General features: G+C 38.5%; 1 protein-coding gene across 3 annotated transcripts in view; it reads right to left on the bottom strand.

The window, feature by feature from the left end:
- Window positions 1-22,581, bottom strand: part of Efemp1 (EGF containing fibulin extracellular matrix protein 1) — a 58,301-nt gene extending 35,720 nt beyond the window's left edge. Inside the window, exons 1-4 of one of the 3 annotated variants that reach the window (XM_046423691.2) lie at window positions 22,425-22,581; window positions 21,055-21,142; window positions 16,619-16,667; window positions 16,065-16,451 (exon numbers count right to left, since the gene is read on the bottom strand). In XM_046423691.2, the coding sequence (XP_046279647.1) occupies window positions 16,065-16,451; window positions 16,619-16,667; window positions 21,055-21,135 (517 nt within the window). In that variant the 5' untranslated portion in view covers window positions 21,136-21,142; window positions 22,425-22,581. Of the gene's footprint in view, window positions 1-16,064; window positions 16,452-16,618; window positions 16,668-21,054; window positions 21,143-21,611; window positions 21,632-21,986; window positions 22,009-22,424 lie in introns of those variants that run through there. The other 2 variants (XM_046423701.1, XM_046423681.2) reach the window with 2 other exon arrangements.
- Between the last annotated feature and the right edge of the window lie 1,824 nt (window positions 22,582-24,405).

The raw sequence follows: 24,405 nt of genomic DNA, 5'->3' as shown, positions 1-24,405 counted from the left end.
AGTGGATGAAAAGATTTTAATGAAAGAAGATATTTTAAAATCAAAGGAAATAAGAGATATTTAGGAGTGAATTTGGAGGAGACAGAGAGAAGTTCCAGGTCAATGAAGAAGAAAAGGATGTGCTTATTCAACAGGGGCTGTTAGAAGCACCCAGTTTCCTCTTTTGGACAAGACTTCACCTGTACTGCTGACCATACCCACTAGGCTGTATATCCAAATGAGTTATCCAGTCTCTGGCATTGCTAGAGAACGGGGAATGCACTTTGCTTTTAACTTATATTTTTCTTTTTGAAATACTTTAAAATTCTAGATTTAACTGGAAAGATTGGGCTGGAGTGAATTCAGGGGGAATTTTAATTAAAGATTGTGGTAGCAGCTTCTGACCTGACTCCTAGTGATGCCAGCCTCCTGGCATTCACACCCTTGAGTATGGCTGGAGCTAGTTATTTATTTCTAAAGAACAGAAAATGGCAAAATAGGTGGGCTGACACTTTTTCAAGTAGGCTACAAAAGACAGTGACTTAGTGACTTTAATTAGCATTGTCTCTCTTGATGGCACCTTCTCTTGCTCCCTCCCTTACCTACTCTGTTGAAGGAAACTGCCCTGTTAGGAGATGCTCTATGGAGAAGTGCATGCCCAAGGAATTGTGAGTGGAAGAACTCATGAGGACCTGAGGCAGGAGGTGAGTCCTGCTGGCAGCCACTAATGAGCCATCTGGGAAGGGGACCCTTCCCAGTCAATCCTTGAGATCTCTGCAGCCTGTGAAAGACCCAAAGCCAGGGGACCCAACTAAATCACATCTCAATTCCTGGCCCAGAGAAACTGGGCTTATTGTTTCAAGTTGCTAAATTTGGAGTCATTTGTTATGCAGCAAGAGATAACTAGCACATAACCTTCCTTACTGTACATAAAAAGAACAATGCATAATCTCAGACAAAACCCACAGTGTTGTGTGCCTGGTTTGAATCTAAGACTGAAAAAGATTCCAAAATGTGAAATGAACCACCTTGTAGACTTTAAATAGATTGCTCTTTGTTGAAAAGCACTCCTGTCCCAGTGAAGGCAGGAAATCTTAACTCAAAATCAAGAAAATAATAAAAGGTTGGTCATATTTAGTGCTGATACTTTTACATTTAAAGGAGTTTGGATTGATACATGCAAAAAGTATACTTACTGTGCACTGAAGTTAAAATAACTCCTTCCTGAGCTAGAATTCAGATGGAGTCCTGGGCTGTGTCATGAACCATAATAATTGCTCATGTCAGTGCCTGGGGGAACGACTGCAGTGATGTAGTTTTTAAAGCATCAGTGACTTGGCCCAGACTTTTAGCAAACAACCAGTACTGGGTGTGAACTGCTTTGTCAATAAAGCTTCAGGTCATTAAAACCGTCTAGTTTTCTGTTTCTGAGTCATTAATACTATTATAATCATGGAATGCACCTGCATTCTTCTCAGGGCAGATTTCAACTTGCCCTGGTATGTTTTCCTCATAGAAATGCCATCCAAGAGGCAAAGAAGAACTGTTTAAGGGCTATATCAAGAACTATACCATTCTCATACTTCCACAAAGCTTATAACCTAGACAAAATGTACCCTCTTTCTTTCTTTCTTTCTTTATTATTATTTTGTTTTGTTTTTGGTACCCGGGATTGAACCCAAGGGCATTTAACCACTGAGCCACAACCCTGATCTTTTAAAATTATTTTTAAATTTTGAGACAGGGTCTCACTAAGTTGCTTAAAGTCCTCTAAGTTGCTGAGGTTGGCTTCAAATTTGTTATCCTCCTGTCTCAGCCTCCTGAGCTGCTGGGATTACAAACATTCCTGGATCTCTCTTTATTTTGAATAATAGCTGAGAAAACTAAAGACCAGAGAGATTAACTATTTTAATACAGTCGACGAATCACTTAGGGGAAGACCCAAATGGAAATTTTTGTCTTTTGCTTCATTACATGGAGTTTTCTACCATTCTTTGCTGCCAAAGACTATTTTCTAGAATCCTCCTGAGCATTCAAGCATAAACACATTCCACTACAGAAGAAAATTCTGTTAATTAGTAAGCAAGGGAAGTATCTGTATATTATACCTGTAGCTATTACAATAATAACTTATGTCAGAGAGACTGAATATCTAAGTAAAGGAGGGAAATAAATTTTTGAAAAATCGCTATATGCAAATCTGATTCTACTCAGAGTATACCACATTTTGCTACCACAGAAAATGAAGCATAAAGAATCATTAAACATATCAGCCTCTTGGTGGGAAGTGCACTGTCAGCTACTGGAAGATATACTCTGCATACATCAGCAAAATCCAAGAACTTGTTAGAAAAGTGTAATATCAGTTCTTAACTCAGACATACTGAGTCAGAATCTTTATTTAAAAAGGATTCCCAGGAAATTCGCAAGCTCATTAGAGTTTGAGAGGCATTGATATAGAATGCAGGGCATATGGAAGAGTCTTGAACATATATTAAACTTGATTCTGAATTTAAAGACTCTTCTACCGGTTCTCTTTCTCTGGAGAGCCCTGATTGATGCAGAGGTTCACCTAACTGTGACAGAAGAGAGAAGTTATTTCTCCTCTTCTAAGGGAAAGTGTAATATGTCTTTCTGCTGAGTAATAGCTTTGACATAATATTGTGTCATCTATTGCAATAATTAAGACATTCAGATTCTTCAGCTCTATGCAAAGCCTTGGTCTGAAGTTGAATCTGCACTGATTCTTCCCTAATTCAAGATTTACACTGAGGAATAGGCAGGCCCAGTGCTTGCAGATAATTTTACCCATTTCTCAAGAATTTTACTTGATTTTTTTCTTTATTTTAGGCTCTGGAGAAAATTTCAAACATCATTCATTTTAAGTCAAGTAACTCATGCAATCTTCCTTATTGAGGTCTTCTTTATTTCTTCTAATCAATACACTTGTACCCTTGTCACTATAAATCTTAGACCAGAAACTGTACTTTAAAAAAGAGCAATACATTGAAATCCTAATAAAGTCCAGAGTTTAGTTAATAGTAATATGCTGATGTTAGTTTCCTAGATTTGACAAACATATCCAGAAATATGATATTAAAGGAATCTGAAAGTGAGTGAGGGATATATGGGAATTCTCTGCAGTGTCCTTGAAACTTTTCTGTAAGTCTAAAATGATTACCAAATAAAATCTTCATGAAAAATAAGCAAAAAAAGAGCAAAACATAATTTAAACTATTTTATAACTGATTCACACATAATTTTGTTTAATGTGTATGTCTCCCTATTCCTAATTTTGACATTATAACCATAGTTTCCAATAATTTTTAAAAATTATCTATTAAAACCCTACTACTCTATTGTGACCAGGTTTAAAAATGGCAACTAAATTGGTCCAGGCTCATTTTTTAATAGTGATATTCTGATAAGTCTATTTAGGGTATTAACCATCTGTGATAGGCAAGTTTATTGGAAGCTACTCTTCTGGCATGGTTACACAAATCATGTTTTTACTCAAATTAAAAAATCAATAAGAAGATTTTTATAGTTTACTTAGAGTTGAGCTCTAATTTATAATAGTTTTTCTATTTAACAAAGTTTTTTGAATGAGCTATTCACTGAACAATCTTTCCTGTTTTTTTCAGGGCTATCATTAGCAGCTTAAATTGCACCACAATTAAATTCCCATGTTGCATTTAGCTTCTTTTTATCATTAGCCCTCCTCCTCCCAATCACTGAAGGAGGGAGGTCACACAATTGAAGTTCAGAACAAAGCATCTTTACCAGTCTGTGTGGGAGGATTTTTCTCTCTGGCTTCTTCCCTGGATTAGGGTTCTTATGATACACCAGGTCATGAACTGTGTTAACAAAAAAGGCCCACAGCTTTTACTGTGAAGTTTAATTCATCATGAATGACTGGAATTTTCTGCCTTGCTTGATGAGTGTAGTTTTATTCTGAACTTCCTTCTTACTATATAATTTACCAAAGTCTGAAAAATGAAAGAGCTTGGTGATTCAATGTTAGTCCCAGATAAGTTATTATTTCCACTCTATGATGGTTTATCTAAAAAGTTAACTTTGCTAAAAAATTCCATTGAGTATAAAATACAAAGGTGGGTCAGGATGGAATCCAGGTAAATCTTTCAGAAAGATTAGAAATGAAATGATCTGGATGTGCAGAAGTATAAGGTGACAAAGCCTCAGAGGTTAAGCCTTAGGAGTTTCATTTCCATTTTGTTGACTCATTGTGTTATTCTGTTTAATACAATTCTTTGTTGAGCAAATAGTGTAGTAGCTGTCCAAGGTGCCCTAGTTTTTTGCAAGAGGTACACAGATGCATTTAGAAAGTGGTTTCGAGTATTAATTTTACAAAAATAATGAGGGCAGAAATGCATTTCAATTTATTTTGGAAGTCTATTAGCTTTGATCAGTTTGGTACATGCTACTTTCCTACTAAAAATAGTGGTGAGTGTAAGTTTGTGCTTACACATGTGTATAGATAGATATGTGCTTGAGTAGGTATGTGTATATGTACACCTGTGTGTGTAACAATAGCTGAAATAAACTAACTTCAGGCAAACATGGGGTGTGTATCCTGTATAGGCAGGTATCCCAAGTGTCTTTTTAACAATCTCTTCTGGGATGCTCTTTTTTCTTTTAGAGAAGGGGTCTTTTGATATCATCAACTACTCAGGAAAGAACATAATGAGAAGAAAAAAGAAACATTTTATACAATAGCATCTCTTTAGAACTTAAATTTTGAAAAATAGTGATTAGAAAAAAAAAGTTCATTGGTGAGTTTTGCAAAGTTGAATGATACCAGATACACAAATTGCTCACATATTTTAGAAGAATGATTAAAGTTGAACTAATTCTCGAAGAAGCCTCTTCAAATTAACAATGCTAAGGATTCAACATCAACTCGGAAAACAGACGTACACTGCTTTTTGTAATTTTCATGTACTAGAATATATTGGGATATTTAAGCTTTTAGTGAATTTAAAAATTTAACAATTTGATGGCAGAATTGTGTGAGTGCGTGTACAAGTGGGCTTTACTGCGAAATATTCCACAAGTGAAATCTAATCATTACTGATAAAAATTCTTCCCTAATCCAGGTTCTGATAGACCTAGTCTCCGGGGAGGGCAATGAACAGGCCTCCAGGAGCTGTTTTCCATTTTGAATTGTGTTCTGTGGCTCCAGTCAAGGGATCAGGATTAGATTCCTTGCAAAAACAGCTGTTCAGAGTGAAAACTTATTTTGCCACAGTCCCCAGAGCCTTTTAACATTTAACTATATGCACAAAGGCAGGTCTAACTCCTGTCATGATTCTCACTTTAGCTGGGCCCAAGGAACGCCATATACACAGTTTTATGGCAGGCTCCAGTTCCGTTCCCTATTTTATTTTTATTTCACCTACACTTCAAGTATAAGCCAGTTATTAACTCTCACGGGGCCCTCAGTGAGCCATGTTCTTTCATCCTGAGCCCCCGAGAGCTGTGGCTTTCCTACACACTTCCCTAGCAATTCAGTTCTTCCTATTTTTGGGGCCAGATCAGAACTGCTCTTCTTAAAGTACCTACATTTAAGTAACGGCCTTTCTTGGGTTCTAAAAACAGATTTTAAAAGTATAATTTCTGGCCTCTACTCCCAGGAAACCTCTTTATTTCACAGTCCTTCATCAAAAAGCCTTCAGGGTCTTCAGAATATCAGAGAGCTCACATCAATATCTTCCAGCCTTTACACAAATAATGCCTAATCTCACTTACATGTAGAATCTAAAAAAAAAAAAAGTCAAATTCTTAGATTCAGAAAGAACAATGTGGTTACCAGAGAGAGGCTGGGGCTGGGGGTGGTGAAGAATGGGAAGATGTTAGTCACAGGGTACAGTGTCAGTTAAATGGTGGAATGTTTTTGAGATCTATTGTACATGCCAGCAACTATAGTTGATTATAATTTAATGTTATTTCAAAATTACTAAGACAGTTTTACTGTTCATACCGCAAAAAAAGATAAGTATGGTGAAGGTTGTTTTAATTAGCTCGATTTAATCATTCCATAATATATGCATCTATCAAAAATCACACTGTGCTCCATAACTGTATTCAGTTGTTTGCCAATTAAAAGTAAAACTTAAAAGATGAAAAAGAATTCCAACCTTATGATTATCTTCAAACATAATGCATATTAAGATTTCTCCAAACTGTATATTCTCATTATTCACCATGAGCTTTCTGAGGAAGGATATGTTGATACAAAGATGCAGAACATGGTTCTGGAAGACTTTTAGCCAAGGCTAAATGAAGTCACTACTATTTTGTTGGGGGGGATTTACTGAGGGTGGAACCAGTTATAGATGTGGACTGTTACTTTCTGATTTGGTCTGTGTTCCTAACTTACCTTGCTAGCATTCCTATCAGAAGCACAGTGCCCCTGGGACTTCTTTGGGGAGACTGTTCTGGGACAGAAGGAACATAGATACCCGGCCTCTCGATAGTTCTGCCTGGCTATGGGATGGGTATTTCCTCTGATGAAAGAATCTTAATTTCTACATCAGTCCTATCAACTTATTATTCTCTTCTCCATTCCAGGAAGGAAATAGACTTTAATCCTTGATTATATTTCTAGGGACATGTTTTCTTTTCATGTCCAACTATATATTTCAATAAAAATTTGTGGGACCACCTGTGTCACAAACTAGCTTTACTTCTACTTTTGGTAATTCATTGTGATGTCTGTGTGTTACTTTAGTGCTTTGTTGTTTGTTTTACTGGCTATTGGGTAACCCGTGTGTTGATTATGCTAAGTCCCTTAAGGACCATGACAATTTTTTTTCCTTTTACTTGAGACTGTCTATCAAACCACAATAGAAAGTGATTCTCAGACTTGATTGACTTTGTTGAACACTAACCGAATGCTTTTGTGTTCTTTTTCATCCATTTATCTATGGTCATATGAAATCGACAACTGTAAACTATCCATGCTGCTGCCAATATCTTGGCACTCAGCCTTCCTTTCATGTCATTTTTTAATCAAATGTTTGCAAGTCATTTAGGTGTAAACCACAAACCTGCAATTGTGTCTAAATTCTTACAGTGACTGTTTTCTTCTTGCCAGCATTCGAAGGCAGTTTTCTTCATCAGTTTTACTTTTGAGTGTGCAATTTGTGGTTACCTCCTGGAAAAAGCAGCATACTAATGAATTTCAGATGTGGCGTGAATTACTTATTTGTACATTCGTGCAAAATCAAACACATTTGGGACAAATTTTGTTTACTCTCTGGTTTCAAAGAATAAAATTGTGCCAGTAATTCAACAAGTGCAAAGGCAATCCTTACAAAAGGGCAACTTGTTGATTTCAGAGAATATAGCTTGAGACTTTCTGCTGGAGAAAGAAATAATGAGCCAGTACCAGCGCACATTCCTGAAGTTACCCAGGCTTGCAATTCTACTCTAATCTGTTTCTTTGTGATTCTATGCGGAGAGAGAAATTCATTCCACAGATTAAGTGTTAACTAGTCTTAACAAGAATCTTCTTATCTTTGATGGGAAGTAAATCTTTGATAAAGTTTAAATTGTACAGAATACACTAATGTGAATACCCTTCAAATATCTGATGACTAACAGAGTCTAAATGTAATAAGATGGTCAACTAAGCACCTTATTCTAAAAAGATCCCATATCACTTTGGTAACTGAAAGATGCATTAAAACCAAAGTCAGAGCCAACATCTCTCCTTTTTGTAGCTTTATACGAACTAAACCTCCAAACAGCATTGCTTCATATCACAAGTTTGTTCCATGAGCTTAAGGGGGGGTCCTGATGGGAGATAGAGCTAACATTTAGCACCGATCATTACCATAGTCAGAGTACGACTTTTCACCTACTGGCAATTTAAGGATACTTATATTATTTCATCTTTGTAGGTTATGTATAGAGAGATGCAAGTCTTTCTTGTTTTTTTCAGATGTGCCTTTTCCTTGAGATTGTACATATTGAGTCCTTGCTTCAGGGATACAGTCCTAACCAGGACTCATGACCACCCATTTTCAGGAGTCAATGTACTGGTGACAACAGTAAGAAAAGTGAGATAAGGAAAATAATATATTATTCTACCCCACAGAACAACAATTTGTTTTTTTATGCTTTTTGTTCACCATCCCATGTCAAGTATTCTAACCCTGTCTTCTGATTTATACAATTGGATGTAGCTTCCTGAAGTTAAGATTAAGTTAGGGTATTGATTCTGACTTGAGCAGGCATCAAGAATCTTTGTTTAAATGAAGATCACTGGATCCCATCCCCAGAGTTTCTGATTCAGTAGGTCTGGTATGGGACCCAGGAATCTGTATTTCTAATAAGTTGCCAGATGAGTTGATGCTTCTGGTGTAGTGACCATAGTTTGGAAACTGCTGAGTTGGGTGTTTAATGGTATAATCTTTTATTACAGAAAAGAGATTGTACTGATTTCTTCTTCTACCTCAAATGGTTGGCATTCAATTTTTTTTTTTTGTCCTGGGAATTGAACCCAGGGGTACTTAACTACTGAGCTACATCCCCAGCCCTTTTTATTTTGAGGCAGGGTGCTGCTAAGATGCTAAGTTATTGAACTTGGGATCTTCCTGCCTCGGCCTCCGGAGTTGCTGGGATTACAGGTGAGTGTCACTCTGCCCAGCTTGTCATTCAGTGTTTATGAAGGAATTTTAAGGATACTTTCTGATTGTGTGTGAATCAGATATGTATATTCTCACATGCACATTAAAAATATCTCAAATTGATTAGAAGTCAATGTCTACAATATTTTGAAAAGTAAATCATAAAACAATGCTAGATTTTTCAGGAGTAAATCAATCACTTCTATTACATTCCCTCAGCTTACTTAAAAAGTAATGAAGTTTTCCCTCAAAACTCAACTCCTTTCCATTTACATAGCTTTAGAGAATTTTCAGGTACTCAAAGGTAGTTAACAACTAAAAACAGTGAAGAACTATAAGCTGGTTAAATGCCCATTTTACTTTCTGCTTTAAGTATTTTTTTTTGGTTAATATCATCATTTACTCTATAAAATTATAGCCTTCTTTCTGCAAAATGTCTATTTTCTTAGATCAAAGCTATTCATTGGGCTGTGTAATTATATGCAACAAAATTTAGGCATTTCCTTACAAAACAAACCAGAGACCCTAATAACATTAGTAAGATCAACAGAAGGGCAGTGTTTAAAAGCTGTTTGGTAATGACAATGCCAGGTATGATGAGCCACTTGATTACACTATAATTTATAAATCTTCTTTTGGATATGAGACTACTTAAATTCAAAATGAAAGAAGTCAAAGAAAGGTGTCCCTCCTATCTGGGAGGCTATACATGTTAGTTCAAGTTTCTCTTTTTTAAAGTAGATTTATAGATAGTAACTTGAATTTATTTCCTTTTCAAAACAGTATTTTAGCTATCCTTCTGTTTATAAAGAAATGTGCAGAACATAATGGATGGTAACCAAGAATGAAGGTTTTTTGCTTTTTTTTTTTTTAAGCTGAGCATAATTTGATGTTTCTTTAGACTTCTATAAAGAGCCAAAAAAAAAAAAAACCCACGCATGCTTTAAAAAATGTTTTACTTGCTCCTGTGATACAGGTAATAATGATAAAAATAAAATACAATCATTGAAAATACAGCTGAGAGTTAAAAAATTAAATCTTTAGCAAACTGAAAAATTTATAATTGAAGCTTGGTCCTTAATTTGGCCATGTGGAAATGTGAAAAGATGAGCTGGTTATATATCTAAGTCTGTAGGTGCTAATGTCTAGGTATTCCGTCTGTGCAAAGTCTAAAACAATGTGGAGACCTGCTCATTGGCAAACTGGCAAGTGGGATCCCAATAACTGCACAGGAAGGCTCTAAGTAATGAAAAATCCATGAAGTTTGGTTTTGGCTTTGAAAAGTTTAAAACGAATTTTAAAAAAAAATAATCTCACTGGAGACACAATGCCTTAAGTGAACTAATGACTCTAATGTTAGGACTTGCTCTCTTGGCTGTGAGCTTCATGGGGTTTGGTTCTAGGGGTGTGCATGCTGGGGTGATGAACCATCCTGTTTGCCTTGGTTTGAGGTGTTTCCAGAACCATAGAACTTGCAGTTTTCAAACCAGGTCAGTCCTGGCAGATGGAGACAGTTGGAACCCCTCGGGTATGTTTTCACATCTCTCAGTGACACCTTATATAATATAAGCCAGGAAGTGTGCTCTGGTTTGGCTCTATAATCAACTTCATTAGGCATCTGTACTGAGTTCATTTCTTGATGGCACAGTTTCTTTAGCATGTTAGTAATCATATCTGTAAATCTTGACTGAGCTGGTGATGGCTTAATTACTAGCTATGCAAAATGCCCTACTTTTATTTTTTTGAAAGTTAATTAAGCAAATTAGGCACTTGATGCCTTTTCTTTTTTTTTTTTTGCCAGTTCCCAAATGATTTTTTTTCCCTACAAAAATGGGCTCTTAGAAACTTATATGTGATTTAAAAAAATCTTTTCTTGACTTGAGCTAGTATTTTTCATTCCTTCTTTTGAGAAAGATTACATAGAGACTTTGTAAAAACAATGTAGAAAATCAAGCATAAGCCATCAATGGGTTATAATAAATCCCCTATTCATACCTCTTCCTTTTGGCATAGATAAATATCTGCTGTCTTTGAGGTAGGTGATATCTCATGGAAACAACTAATTATTAAAACTATCCATGCATGACTCCAAGTATGTAACACCGAAGTGATTGTCATGTAATTCTATAGCTGCCAATGATCACACTAGTTTTGTGAAACTCTCCCTACCTTCATTTGGCTAAAATTGAAAAAAAAAAAAAAAAAACAGTTGAGTCTGACTTGCTCTTTGGATATTATGTTGTATTTCAAGCCTTTCCTTTTTTTTTGTAAAAAAACTGAGAACTCTGAAAAAATACATGAAAAGGAATAAAAACATGTTTTCACTAAACTGTTGACACAGACAGCTGGTTAAAAGACATATTTATAAAACAGTGTACATTAAAAAATCTAATATTAACTTAAATTATCACTATTTGCAGATGACATGATTCTATACCTAGCAGACCCAAAAGGGTCTACAAAGAAACTATTAGAGCTAATAAATGAATTCAGCAAAGTGGCAGGATATAAAATCAACATGCATAAATCAAAGGCATTCCTGTATATCAGCGACAAATCCTCTGAAATGGAAATGAGGACAACCACTCCATTCACAATATCTTCAAAAAAAATAAAATACTTGGGAATCAACCTAACAAAAGAGGTGAAAGACTTATACAATTAAAACTACAGAACCCTAAAGAGAGAAATAGAAGAAGATCTTAGAAGATGGAAAAATATACCCTGTTCATGGATAGGCAGAACTAACATCATCAAAATGGCGATATTACCAAAAGTTCTCTATAGGTTTAATGCAATGCCAATCAAAATCCCAACGGCATTTCTTGTAGAAATAGAGAAAGCAATCATGAAATTCATATGGAAAAATAAAAGACCCAGAATAGCAAAAACAACGCTAAGCAGGAAGTGTGAATCAGGCGGTATAGCGATACCAGACTTCAAACTATACTACAGAGCAATAGTAACAAAAACAGCATGGTACTGGTACCAAAACAGGTGGGTGGACCAATGGTACAGAATAGAGGACACAGAAACCAATCCACAAAACTACAACTATCTTATATTTGATAAAGGGGCTAAAAGCATGCAATAGAGGAAGGATAGCATCTTCAACAAATGGTGCTGGGAAAACTGGAAATCCATATGCAACAAAATGAAACTGAATCCCTTTCTCTCGCCATGCACAAAAGTTAATTCAAAATGGATCAAGGAGCTTGATATCAAATCAGAGACACGCCGTCTGATAGAAGAAAAAGTCAGCTACGATCTACATACGGTGGGGTCGGGCTCCAAATTCCTCAATAGGACACCCATAGCACAAAAGTTAATAACTAGAATCAACAAATGGGACTTACTCAAACTAAAAAGTTTTTTCTCAGCAAAAGAAACAATAAGAGAGGTAAATAGGGAGCCTACATCCTGGGAACAAATCTTTACTCCTCACACTTCAGATAGAGCCTTAATATCTAGAGTATACAAAGAACTCAAAAAATTAGACAATAAGATAACAAACAACCCAATCAACAAATGGGCCAAGGACCTGAACAGACACTTCTCAGAGGAGGACATACAATCAATCAACAAGTACATGAAAAAATGCTCACCATCTCTAGCAGTCAGAGAAATGCAAATCAAAACCACCCTAAGATACCATCTCACTCCAGTAAGATTGGCAGCCATTATGAAGTCAAACAACAACAAGTGCTGGCGAGGATGTGGGGAAAAGGGTACACTTGTACATTGCTGGTGGGACTGCAAATTGGTGCAGCCAATTTGGAAAGCAGTATGGAGATTTCTTGGAAAGCTGGGAATGGAGCCACCATTTGACCCAGCTATTCCCCTTCTTGGTCTATTCCCTAAAGACCTAAAAAGAGCATGCTACAGGGACACTGCTACATCGATGTTCATAGCAGCACAATTCACAATAGCAAGACTGTGGAACCAACCTAGATGCCCTTCAATAGACGAATGGATAAACAAAATGTGGCATTTATACACAATGGAGTATTACTCTGCATTAAAAAATGACAAAATCATAGAATTTGCAGGGAAATGGATGGCATTAGAGCAGATTATGCTAAGTGAAGCTAGCCAATCCCTAAAAAACAAATGCCAAATGTCTTCTTTGATAGAAGGAGAGTAACTAAGAACAGAGTAGGGATGAAGAGCAGGAGAAGAAGATTAACATTAAACAGGGATGAGAGGTGGGAGGGAAAGGGAGAGAGAAGGGAAATTGCATGGAAATGGAAGGAGACCCTCAAGGTTATACAAAAGTACATACAAGAGGAAGTGAGGGGAAAGGGAAAAATAATACAAGGGGGAGAAATGAATGACAGTAGAGGGGGTAGAGAGAGAAAAGGGGAGGGGAGGGGAGGGGGGATAGTAGAGGATAGGAAAGGCAGCAGAACACAACAGACACTAGTATGGCAATATGTAAATCAATGGATGTGTAACTGATGTGATTCTGCAATCTGTATATGGGGTAAAAATGGGAGTTCATAACCCACTTGAATCAAAGTGTGAAATATGATATATCAAGAAATATGTAATGTTTTGAACAACCAACAATAAAAAATTTAAAAAAATCTAATATTATTTAAATTAGTAGGAACTTTCTGTGATTGGTATAAGGCATTCAAAGGCAAAGTTGATTTTAAGACTGAGACATGGTACAGATCTCAACCCTTACATTAAAAAAAAAGTTCTTAGTTTTAGGTTATGTAATGATAAACTGTACCTGTTGAAAAATATATGTGGAAAAAAGAAATATTTTTTGTACAAATATGACTCATAAGGAGGCATTCACTATTCTCATCCAGCCAACCATGGTAAATGTGTTTGGTTTACTGGGCAGAAGTATGCAACATTTAAAAGGGAGTGGAGATCTTTATTAAAACAGAAGGCTCCTCAAACTGCATGATGATGTCAGGAATATAGGTCCTTGGAGCACATTATTGTTTTAAGCAGAGGTCCCCACACTTTCATATTGGTTATAAAATGTTATTTTGTGCTGCTGGCCTGGAATGAGAATGTCATACATCTGCAGGCAATTAGAAGAACCTGGACTGCATGTTTGATTAGCTCAATAATAAATGGGCACAAGTGTGACTCGACTTATGTTAGTCAGATTCCCTAGACAGATTATCCTGTTGTTATCATATGAAATAACTCCCCTTTATCAACAATTGAATAAATCCACATTTATGGGCACTTTGTAAAATTGTAAGGTGGGAAGAAATCCAACTTGAGCCTTAAGTCATCCAAAAAATTTTTAACCCTACTTTCAATGGTACAGATCCCAATCTGAAATTTTAGAAATCGGCTCAATTATATAGAACTGTTTGGGTTGGAAATACCCTGTTTGCACACAATAAACACATCTGTATTTAAATTTTCTACAAGAAGATAATTAATAGTTTCAGTTTATAACTAAAAGAAAAATCCCAAAGAAGCAGAATTAGAAATGTCTTAATATGTTAAAAGTAATTTTGGAAGGTAGTCTAAATATAATCAAGAAAAATTAAATGGAATTTCATTTTCATTATTCAAAGTATAATTTCTACTGTGACCAATGGGTATTGTAAGTCTTGAATATTTCATTCTAGAATTTTTCATGCAGTTTTAGGCAGTGATCTTAAATTCAACCATAAGTGTCAATGATGGACTATAAACCACTTTGGGCAATAACCCATTCATTTTCTGTTTTTTTTTTTTTTTAATTTCCCAAGTACTTTTAAATTTCTAATATCCGAAAGACTAAAAATAACTCAAAACAGAAAAGTCAGTGCTGAAATCCAACAAAAATTTTTAAATTCCAGGAAACATACCACCAAATCTTCCAATCTAATTATATTTTTAAATAACAATTAAAAGTTTGTATATCTTAAATAAACTCAAGGTAATTTTAATCCATATTCACCCAAATACATATATAAAAATAACCTCATCAGTTTATCTCCTTGACATAATCCTTAAATTAAATATCAAAATATCAAGCAGATGCTGAAACATTCATCATCAATATTGGAATTCTGACTCATGACAGTAACACGAAACAGATGCTCAAATGATGCTCCCTCTGAAAAGTGACACCATCCCTGCATGGGTTAGCTCTTGATGTGGGGTAACTTAAAATTTGCACACAAAATATGAAATAATAAAAGTCAGAGCATGATAGATTTCCTTACCTATACGCCATTTAAAATCTATTGTCTCTTATACAGAAGATAAAATGAAGCACTGGTAAATAGGACAGCATCTCAGGGCACAAGGAGATTCACCTTCCACTGATTGCAGTAGCTCCATGACCCCAACTGCGTGGAGGAAGGAAGGTGTTCTCTTCCTCACTCAGAAGTTGGAGATGAGAACTCCTGGGTCCTTTCCACTGGCCAGTGTGCATGTGCCATGCACTTACATGGTGGTGACAACGAGCCCCATAACATGGGTTCTACATAGTTAGCTCCTAGCAGTGTGAAAGGAGTCCTACAGCCCCATCTCATTAACACAATCTCCATTATCAGGCAGCTCTGAAAGGGTTTGCTAAGAAGGAAAAGGGAAACAAAATCCCTAGCACAGTCCAGTTAGCTAATACCCTACATGTCTTCAAAGCCTGAGATTCTTATCGCTGTGCTAGCATGAGTCTACAGCTGTTTCTAGAATACACAGTGATGTGTACTCTCTGTGAAAATAAACAGAAAAGCCCAGGCAGACGGTGCCATGGTGCAAGTGATTGAAGCAAAATGTGCTCAAATGAGAGCTTTAAAAGAAGTAAATGTGAACAGTGGAGACTCCCTCCAAGGTAGTGAGGCAGGAGCCCTGTTTCTTTATTGCTGAATGAGGAAAATACGTCAGTATTTTGATAAGTTCAATGACAATAAAGCTTGAGAAACCAATGGGAGACATTTATGGAGCACTATTTCAAATTCCAGACAAATCACCTGACTGCTACTTCTGACAACTGTGACTCTGGTGCCCTCTTGCCGGGGGTTTGAAAGCCAGATCTGCACTTCCACCTGTGTGACCTCCAGTTCTCAAACTTGGCTGCATGCTGATCCACATGGGGTGCTTTTAAAAAATACTGATGCCTGGAATCTACCTCTGGGAACAGTTATTTAATTGTGCTAGGGTGTGGTTTGGCCATTGAGAAAGTTTGAAATGTTCCTAAGTGACTATAAATAGGGACAGCTATGGGAGGGGAGGGAACCACTGATGAACTTTCTGAGCCACAGTTTCCTCACTTGGAAAACAATAGCAACACTGATGACAATTACCTTTTAGGATTATTGCAATGATTAAATATGCCAGGGTGGACAAAGCACTCAGCACAGTGTCTCACTGGAAGCCCTTGGTAAACATGAGCTCCTGCTATTGTTCTTACCAGGTTCATGCTTGGGTGAGAACCTTCTTGATAGCATAGTAAGTCATGCTCACCTTGGCACACGTTGTGATCGCTTTGCTCGTAGCCTGCTGCACACTGGATCCGATGGGAAGGGTTGGAGGGAATGCGCTGAGGGTCAGCTGGGTTCCGCCGGATGACAAAGTTATTTCGGCCAGTCTGTACTTCCGGGCCTGCGACTGCGGCAGCACTGGCCACAAAACCACCCCCAGGCACCACTCCACTGGTTGCCATGCTACTGGCAGCTACACCCCCAGTGGCTGCGCCTGAGGCTGCTTCAGCTGCTGGTGTTTCTAGCTGAGGTTGTTCATTATTGACAATAATCTGGGCTGTTTTAGGAAGGCATAGGTATCCTCCATAGTGGTTGACACATTTCATTCCACCTTTGCAAGCGTCAGGGACAATGTCACATTCATCAATATCTGTGGTCAGGAATACAATAAGTCAGCAATCTTTTTAGAGGGAAAATAGAACATGTAACTGTATGCACGTGCCTTTTTGATACAATACAAACAGGACAGCAGGAGCAACACAAAGAGATGGAGACAGAATGTTGTGTTCAGATGGGAAGTCCTTGAGGCCGGCTCACCTTTGCACTGCTGTCTTACAGGGTCCCACTCGTAGCCATCAGTGCATTGCTGCAAAGAAAACATCAAAGATGGAGCCAGAAGACAATTGGTTGTTTCCCTAAGAAGACACTCAAAATTATGCTCATGGGCAACAATCCTTGGGCTGGGGTCCTAGATATACAAGATGGGTAACTTAACATTCTCGAGCTTTCCTCGTTTTAAAGACAAGTCTATGCATTGGTTTGCTTCAGGGTTCCCTTCTCAATCAGCCACTGTCTGAACTCTTGGGTTTGGTACAGTTGCCCATCACCATCTTTCTTGAATCCTTTTCTTTGTCTTGAGATTAATCTTCTTCAGTCTCTCTGACTACACTATTATTCATCCCCTTTCCCACATTGTAAATTTTACCAAAAAAGACAAAACATTCACCAGGTTTTTCCTTCCCCCAGCCCTGACATCTTCCTTCTCTCTAAATCCTCCTGAGCAATCAAGCTCCCGGCTTTGCTCACCATGATTAGCTGCTTCTCACACCTGGCCTTCCCCTTCACTTTATTTCTTATGGGTTCTCTCTTGTTCACTTCCTGAACAAGCCATCTATCAAGCACATAGGGATTGTTCTAGGCCCTGTGGATGCAAAGATCATGAAGACATTGCCCCAATCCTCAAGCAGCTCATGGGCCAGAAGAGGAGACAGGTAGTTGGACAAGTTGGAGCAAGATGTCAGTGGTGTGACACAAGGGTGTATGTGGAAGGGGTGAGGCACTCTGCCCTGGGCTGAGGGGTGGGTATGAACAAGGCAGAAGGAAAGGCTTCACAGGGGAGGTGACAGGTGAATTGGGCTTTATGGAATGAGGAGGATTTTCCTAGGGAGATGTGGTTCTTCTAAGAAGGAAGACCATTGTGAGCCAAGGCACAGAACTGTCAGAGGGAAAGGACTGGAAGTAGTTCTGGGTGGGGGAGTGAGGTTAGAGAGGTGGGCAGGGCCAAATGTAGGAAGCCTTTCCTTGGGATGGAGGGAACTAGATTCTACCCAGAAGGTCCCTGAATCTCAAGCTTTATTATGCCTTAGGATGAATTATCTAGGGTGCTTTTTAAAATGTGGATTCTGATGCGCTCTCAAACAAAGGATCTGATTCTATAGGTCAGGACCAGAGACCTGGAATCTGAATTCTTAATAAATATCCCAGGTGATTCCCAAATAGGTCATCTATGGGCTACATCTTTTTTTTTTTTTTGAAAATTTTTTTTTTAATATTTATTTTTTAGTTTTCGGAGGACACAACATCTTTGTTTGTATGTGGTGCTGAGGATCGAACCCAGGCCACACACATGCCAGGCGAGCGTGCTACCGCTTGAGCCATATCCCCAGCCCCTATGGGCTACATCTTGAGAAAAGTTACTGTAGGTGCTAAGAGTCCCCTGCAGAATTTTAAAGCTCCAGAGACAATTTGATCAGATGTTTGCTTCAGAAAGTCATGGCGAGGAAGATGCTTCAGGAAGGATTATGCAAAAATGGAGTAAACAAACAAACAAACTAGATCCTTTTAACAGAACCAAGAGTTCCTCATTCAACAAAGGATGTACGGCAAATAACTAGCTAAATGGAGGTAGAGATATCCTTTGAACTATTCAACTGACATCTGAAATTTACCAGGATGATAACTAAACTTATGTTATTTCCCAGACTATTTTTTTTTTCTATTTTCCCCCAACGCTTCCAAGGTACCACTACCACCTTTCTCAAGACCCATGAACATGAGCTTTGACTTCTCTAATTGTTTTCCTTCGGGCTCTGCCTACTTGAGTCTGCTTCTACATCGACCACAGTAGCCACATTTCTACCTACTACCTTCCCTGGCCTCATGAGGCGACAAGGCTCTTGATCTAGACATTCTGCAGTAGCCCCTATGATAATCATTTTTGCTCTATTGATTACTAAGAGCTCACAGTGGGCTGCACACCTCTCATAGCTCATTATTACCATCTCCAGGTTCTCTCCACCCCCAGCTCCAGCCCATCTGCCCTCCTGGCTTTGTCTTGGCCATTTCACCCCCAGTAAATGGTGATGTCACACTCTCTGACTCAAGTGCATCTTTAGCCTTTCTAGATCAATCTGAGGTCATAACTTCTTCAAGAACCAGCCCAGTATCTTCTTTATTATGTTGGCCAGCACTGACATTAATCACCTCTTTGCTTTTCTATTTCTTTAGCAATTTATATAATCTGTATAATATTATTTGTATTTACTTAGAAACTTTGTAGTTTTCAATGATGCCTTCCTAGGGTAAATTCCCTGAGATAGAAGGCTGAATTTTCTTAGTAAATAAATAAACTAAAAATTTTTAAAATTATTATTTTTTTGGTACTGGGGATTGAACCCAGAGGTACTTTACCACTGAGCTACATCCCCAGCCCTTTTTATTTTTTAATTTTGGGACAGGATCTTGCTAAGTTACTGAGGGCCCTGCTAAATTGCTGAGGCTGGCCTGGAACTTGTAATGGTCCAACTCAGCCTTCCAAAATGCTGGAATTACAGGCGTATGCCGTCTTGCCTGGCCACTTAAATTCTTTGGATAGTGATGAGAGAGGCTTATGCAGATATTTGTTGAGTCAGTAGCTGCCTAAAACCAGCCTTCAATATGGAAGGGGAATATGAGGCTGTCTTGTATAAGCCCATCCTTCCAAAAAGTATCTTTCAAACCAGGCAAAGATGGCAGTTCACTTGAATAATCTGTATGGTAAGTAGTGAAGACTTGCAGTTGGTTGTAGCTATTTAGTTCTAGAACATTTTGGACCTATTATTAAACAAACCTAGACTGAATTTAGTTTTACCACTTGCTGGCTGTGTAGTCATGTGCAAGGCAGACACTCCTTCTGGTCTTCAGTTCCGTCATCAGCAGGAGGAGCATGATGCCACTTACCTCTTAATTTGCTGTGATGATGAAAGGAGATAGTGTCTCCATAGTGGAGTACTTGAGAATAGGTACCTCTTGTCCTTTATGTCCTTTAACTATGGATTATTAGGCATATACAATTCAAAAGAGAAGAGACCTAATCTTAGCACAAAAAGTGCATCATATCTGGAAAATCTATTAGAATAATAGTGAACTCTGGTTATAGTCTTAAAACTACAGTGCTTAATCTACAGGAAACTTTCTCTACTAAAAATAAGTTAGATTTAGGCTATTAGCAAACAGAAAGGCATAAAATAAGCAATTATAAAGTCTTTTATTATATGATTACAAAAGGGAAAAGCAAATTAAATTTTTGTTCCCTGAGAAGGTAGTAAGTTTAACCAGAATAATAAAACATTTTCATTTGAAGATAAACAGCACATGCATTAATTTCTCTTGCTTTATTTATCTTCAGCAGAGGAAGCAACTGCATTTAACATCAAGTTAACAAAATATTTATATTATACTATTTTATTTATAATTGATCTCAACAACAAAAAGAAACATTTGCCAGATGAATACTAACATTCTGGAGTTTAAAAAATAGTGAGATAATGTTTATTATCAATAATTGACATAAAATCACTTTCAAACTTAAAAAAAATTCTTTTGCATTCTTTTGAGTATGATTACTTAATTTTTAAAATTGGGAGCAAATAGAAAAATGTGTTTTTCATATTCTGAACCAGGACAAATGTCATTCACTTCACAATAGACAAAAAACTAGAAAACACAAAACAGAGATGCAAACTCACCACAAGTGAGGTAAGTCCTGTCTTGCTCTGTTCTCACCACATCTATTTTTGGCAGTGGGAGTGGTCAGATGATATTTTTAACATTTCATTATATATTGGTTATATTCATGCATTAACTAGTTAATCAAACACTATTTGGAAATATCAGAGATACTAATAAAAAATGCAAAGCAGAGTTGCACAAACTGCATTTTAAATCTGCTTTAGCCAATACTGAATACTGTAGGGTACTTATGTGAGTTATACTATAAGTGAATATATAGCCTTTATAAATTTAATAAAGGCTGCTTCAATGACAAAAGTCACATGCACAAATGGGATGTTGTGTTTATATCATGCTTAACATTCTTATTTGACTTGATGTTATTCTGCACTTATTGATTTCAATTGCATGTATGTAGGAATCCAAGTTTCCTGATTTCTTACATCCATTAATTTATTAAATGTGTTGGAAACATGTGGCTTACTTTGATTTTAATTTTACATGGGTTTCCTTTCTTTTGTTCTCATACAAATCATTACATTTTTTTTTTTTTGGTCTTTATCTCAATTGGTGATCTAAATGAACTTTTAAAAGGATTCTGGGCAATTTACAACATATCTTAAATGTGAACCATACTAAAGTGGTGTTTAATTTATTACCCGTCACAGAATACAACCGGCATTCACTGGCAGGGGTGGGTAAAATCTTTCTTGTGTCATAGAATCCCACTGAACATTCTTATCTCAAATTCCATCTCCCCTTACCGTGTATGTGATGGTTTCTTCGGTGTCCTGTGATTCGACCAGAGCCAGAGTCAGCATAGTTAGAAAAAGGGCTTTCAACATTGTGAATCTCAAAGAAAACACAGGACAAAATCGATGTTTAGTATCTGCTGCGGGGGGGTTGGGACGCGCGCGGGGGGTGGGGGTGCGGGGGGGGACTTCAGCAGTGAAATAACAGGCAAGACAGGGAGTGTGGGGAGGCCAAGGCTCTACAACACCCAACTTCTCTTCTGCTTTCTCATTTCTCCTCCCCCTCCCCAACCTTCCCGGTAGCCACCAAACAAGGCAGCAAAGACTGAAAAGGGGCTGCAGAATTGCATTTCTCTTTATTCCATTCATCCACTTTCAGAGGACATTCGGCGTGTATTTTATACTGCACTTACACAGCAGGCTCCAGAAAAAAGGGAATTGAGGAAAATCAAGAGTAATTAATTTTAAAGGCGACGGTGAATCCCTTCTCCCTGGGGGGAGGGGCGGGTGGAAGTAGGGCAGTAAATCTCTATTCCCTTGAACTTTTAAGGATTTCCCTATATGCTCACCTCCAGCTAAGTGAAGTTCCTTGCATAGCTCAGCAAAAATACCTGCGAATCAATATGGATTACCTGGCCTCAAACTTCCCCCTCCCCCTTAACAAAATATCAAAACAAAATTCGGAAAGCAACCTCCTCCCAGTTCTAGTAAAATACTGGAGCTTCCCACATCCCTCAGAGCGTCCCACATCCTTCAGTGCACACTCTCAAAGTGCATTTCTGCACATAGCTTTGTTTAAAAACCTCAGGTTCTGTAGAGGAGCAGCCCAAAGCTTCTGAATTCCTTGTATTTTATCAATCCCTAGGTCCCCGACCTGCTACCTTCAGGATCCGGCTGCCTAGGGGGGGAACCGTGGACCGCGCGGCAGCCCCAGGGGTACCAACTTTGGGGCAGCGGGCCCTGGCGCCTCCAGCGACGTAAGGTCCACTTTCTCAACTATAAGCTAAGAGGCGGTTGTCAGTCAGAGCTGCTTAGCGCTCCGGCTTCTATTTTAGCTGGTGTGGAATCCAAGTGCAGCTTAAACTTCTCACATGGGTCTCCTGAAATCTTCAAAACTACGTTTACAGGCAATACCCTGCCGGTTGGTCATAGGCGCGCACACACATGCCCATCCCAACAGATGTCAGGAGCACTCGCACGCGCTGACAGATCGCATTCCTAGACCGCACACCTCCACCTCCCTTTCTGCCTGAGAGACCTTGCACAGTCCGGGGCAGTTCTCGGGCGCTCTGCACCTCGCAGGTCACCACACCTTATTCCCCGGCGCGCAGCCTCGGGAGTGCTGGGCGTGCTTGGTGCGATCCCCCGTAGGGGGCTCCTACCTGCGCTGCGGTGCTGCGCTCCTGGCCGGGGCAGCGAGGGGAGTGCGCAGGGGAGGGCAGCCCGGTGGGTCTGAACTGGCGAAGTCTGGCAGCGGCTGCGGCGGCGGGAGGAGGAGGAGAAAGAGAGGGAAACAGGGAGGGCGAAGGGGGGCGGAGGAGAGAGCGGAGGGAGGCGCAAGCGCCCAGCCAAGCGCTGCAAGCCCGCGGGGCAGCGCGCCGCGCAGCTGGTTCTGCGCCCCCCAGGGCGGGTCTACGCCGCCCAGAGCTTGCACTCCTCTCCAGTTCCGGAGTTTTTTGACTCACGGGGACCCCAGGCCTCAGAGAGTACATTTGAGAAGTGATGCCCTGCTTTTGAATCAGCCTTGGTGATGCTCAGGGAGTACAGGGAGATTTCTTGGGTTCTAAGAGGGGCAAACGTCTCTCCTTGAAAGTTTCAAAAGTTGTTTAAAAAAAATTTTCCCTAGTAGGTGAATCCTGGGAGAGTACATTAATCCCATCCACAGAAATGGTCCTCCTCCCCCGCTTCTTCTTTATCTCCTTCCTTCCTTTTCTTTATTTCTTGGCTTTTTTTTTTTTTTTTTTTTTTTTTGAGGGAAAAGGTGATTCCTCAAATAAACAAAAACGAGAATTCCTGTATTCATTCAACAAATATTTGTGGCCTACAGTGTGCAAGGTGTTGGGAAGGGGGCCATGGAATTCACCCCAACCAAATTGTGAGGAGAGGTTTACTTTTGGTTTTTCAACCCTCGCTATCCAGTGGTTCTCCTTTCTCCTCTGCAGTTTATCTTTTTTTCTGCTGGTTCATTTGATGGAGTCCCCAACGCTGCTTATTCAAAGTTGGGTATTTTGTTTCTTCCCCCTTTCACCTAATGGTGGAATTTTGGGAATCTGGACAGAGATTTTTTTTTTCTTTTCACTGAATCCTCACACAGATTGGAGTTATCTCTGAAAGCTGCAACTTTAAAATCAGATTAATAGTTTGCTTCCTTGGCAGCTGTGCCTATTAAGAACCAAACCATCAAATACAGAGATTACCTGCAAACAAGGAGGGATTAAGAACTAAAAACTCTGCCTAAGAATAGAAAGCAGAGGTGTGACCAAGAGTGGGAAGGTGATAGAGACTACAGGAGAGAGAAGTTTCTCATGGGTGCCCAGACCTTGCCAGCTTGGTGAAAAGTTTTGCATTATTGGACAAGCTCAGAGGAGTTCCATGACCTTCCTTGTACCTTATATGAACATACAGGGTGTTGATAATTGTATTGAAGATTTTTATTATCAAAATTCCAGTACATCTTTTCCCCAGACACTAATAACATTTAAACTTTCCTTTTCTAAAATGGATCTTTACTTTTTATACAGTAAAAGATCTATCCAGGTGTTTTCTTCTATTTCATTTGAACTCTTTTTACTTGTATTCAGCCCTTTCTCCAGAAAAATGAGGTGAAAACTTTTATCTGCAGCCTGGATCTCTTCCGGTATATCCAACTGTGGACTTGTCTTCATTTAGACATCTAATGGACATTTCATACTGATCACATATGCTGGTCTCATCTTCACCCACCTGTTTTACCAGCTCAATTAATAGAATTTTCATCTTTCCATTTGCTCATATCCAAGATCATGGATTCATGCTTGATTTCTCTTTTTCTCACATTCAAGTCTTTCAGAAAACTCTGTTGGCTTCACTTTCAAATAATATCCAGGATTGGACCACTTCTCATCATTTCCTTTGCAGACACCCTGGTCTAAGCTATTGCGTTTCCTATCTCAATTATTCCAACAGTCTCCTGATTGGTCTCCCTGCTTACACTGTTGTTCCCCCTGCAGCCCTTTTCCCAGCAGACGTTCATGTGAATGAAATCATACAGTATATAATCTCTTGGTTCTGACTTCCTTCAGTTATCATATTTTTGAGATGTATCCTTGTTAGGAGTATCAGAAAGATTTTAATTATAAAAAAAAATTTTATTATCAATTTTGA

This window comes from Marmota monax, unplaced genomic scaffold, assembly GCF_021218885.2.
Source record: "Marmota monax isolate L192 unplaced genomic scaffold, Marmota_monax_Labrador192_F-V1.1 WCK01_AAM20220418_F8-fsc00015, whole genome shotgun sequence".
Taxonomy (NCBI): domain Eukaryota; kingdom Metazoa; phylum Chordata; class Mammalia; order Rodentia; family Sciuridae; genus Marmota; species Marmota monax.
The sequence above is the reverse complement of the archived record's forward strand: the minus strand, read 5'-3'. Positions and strand labels throughout refer to the sequence as shown.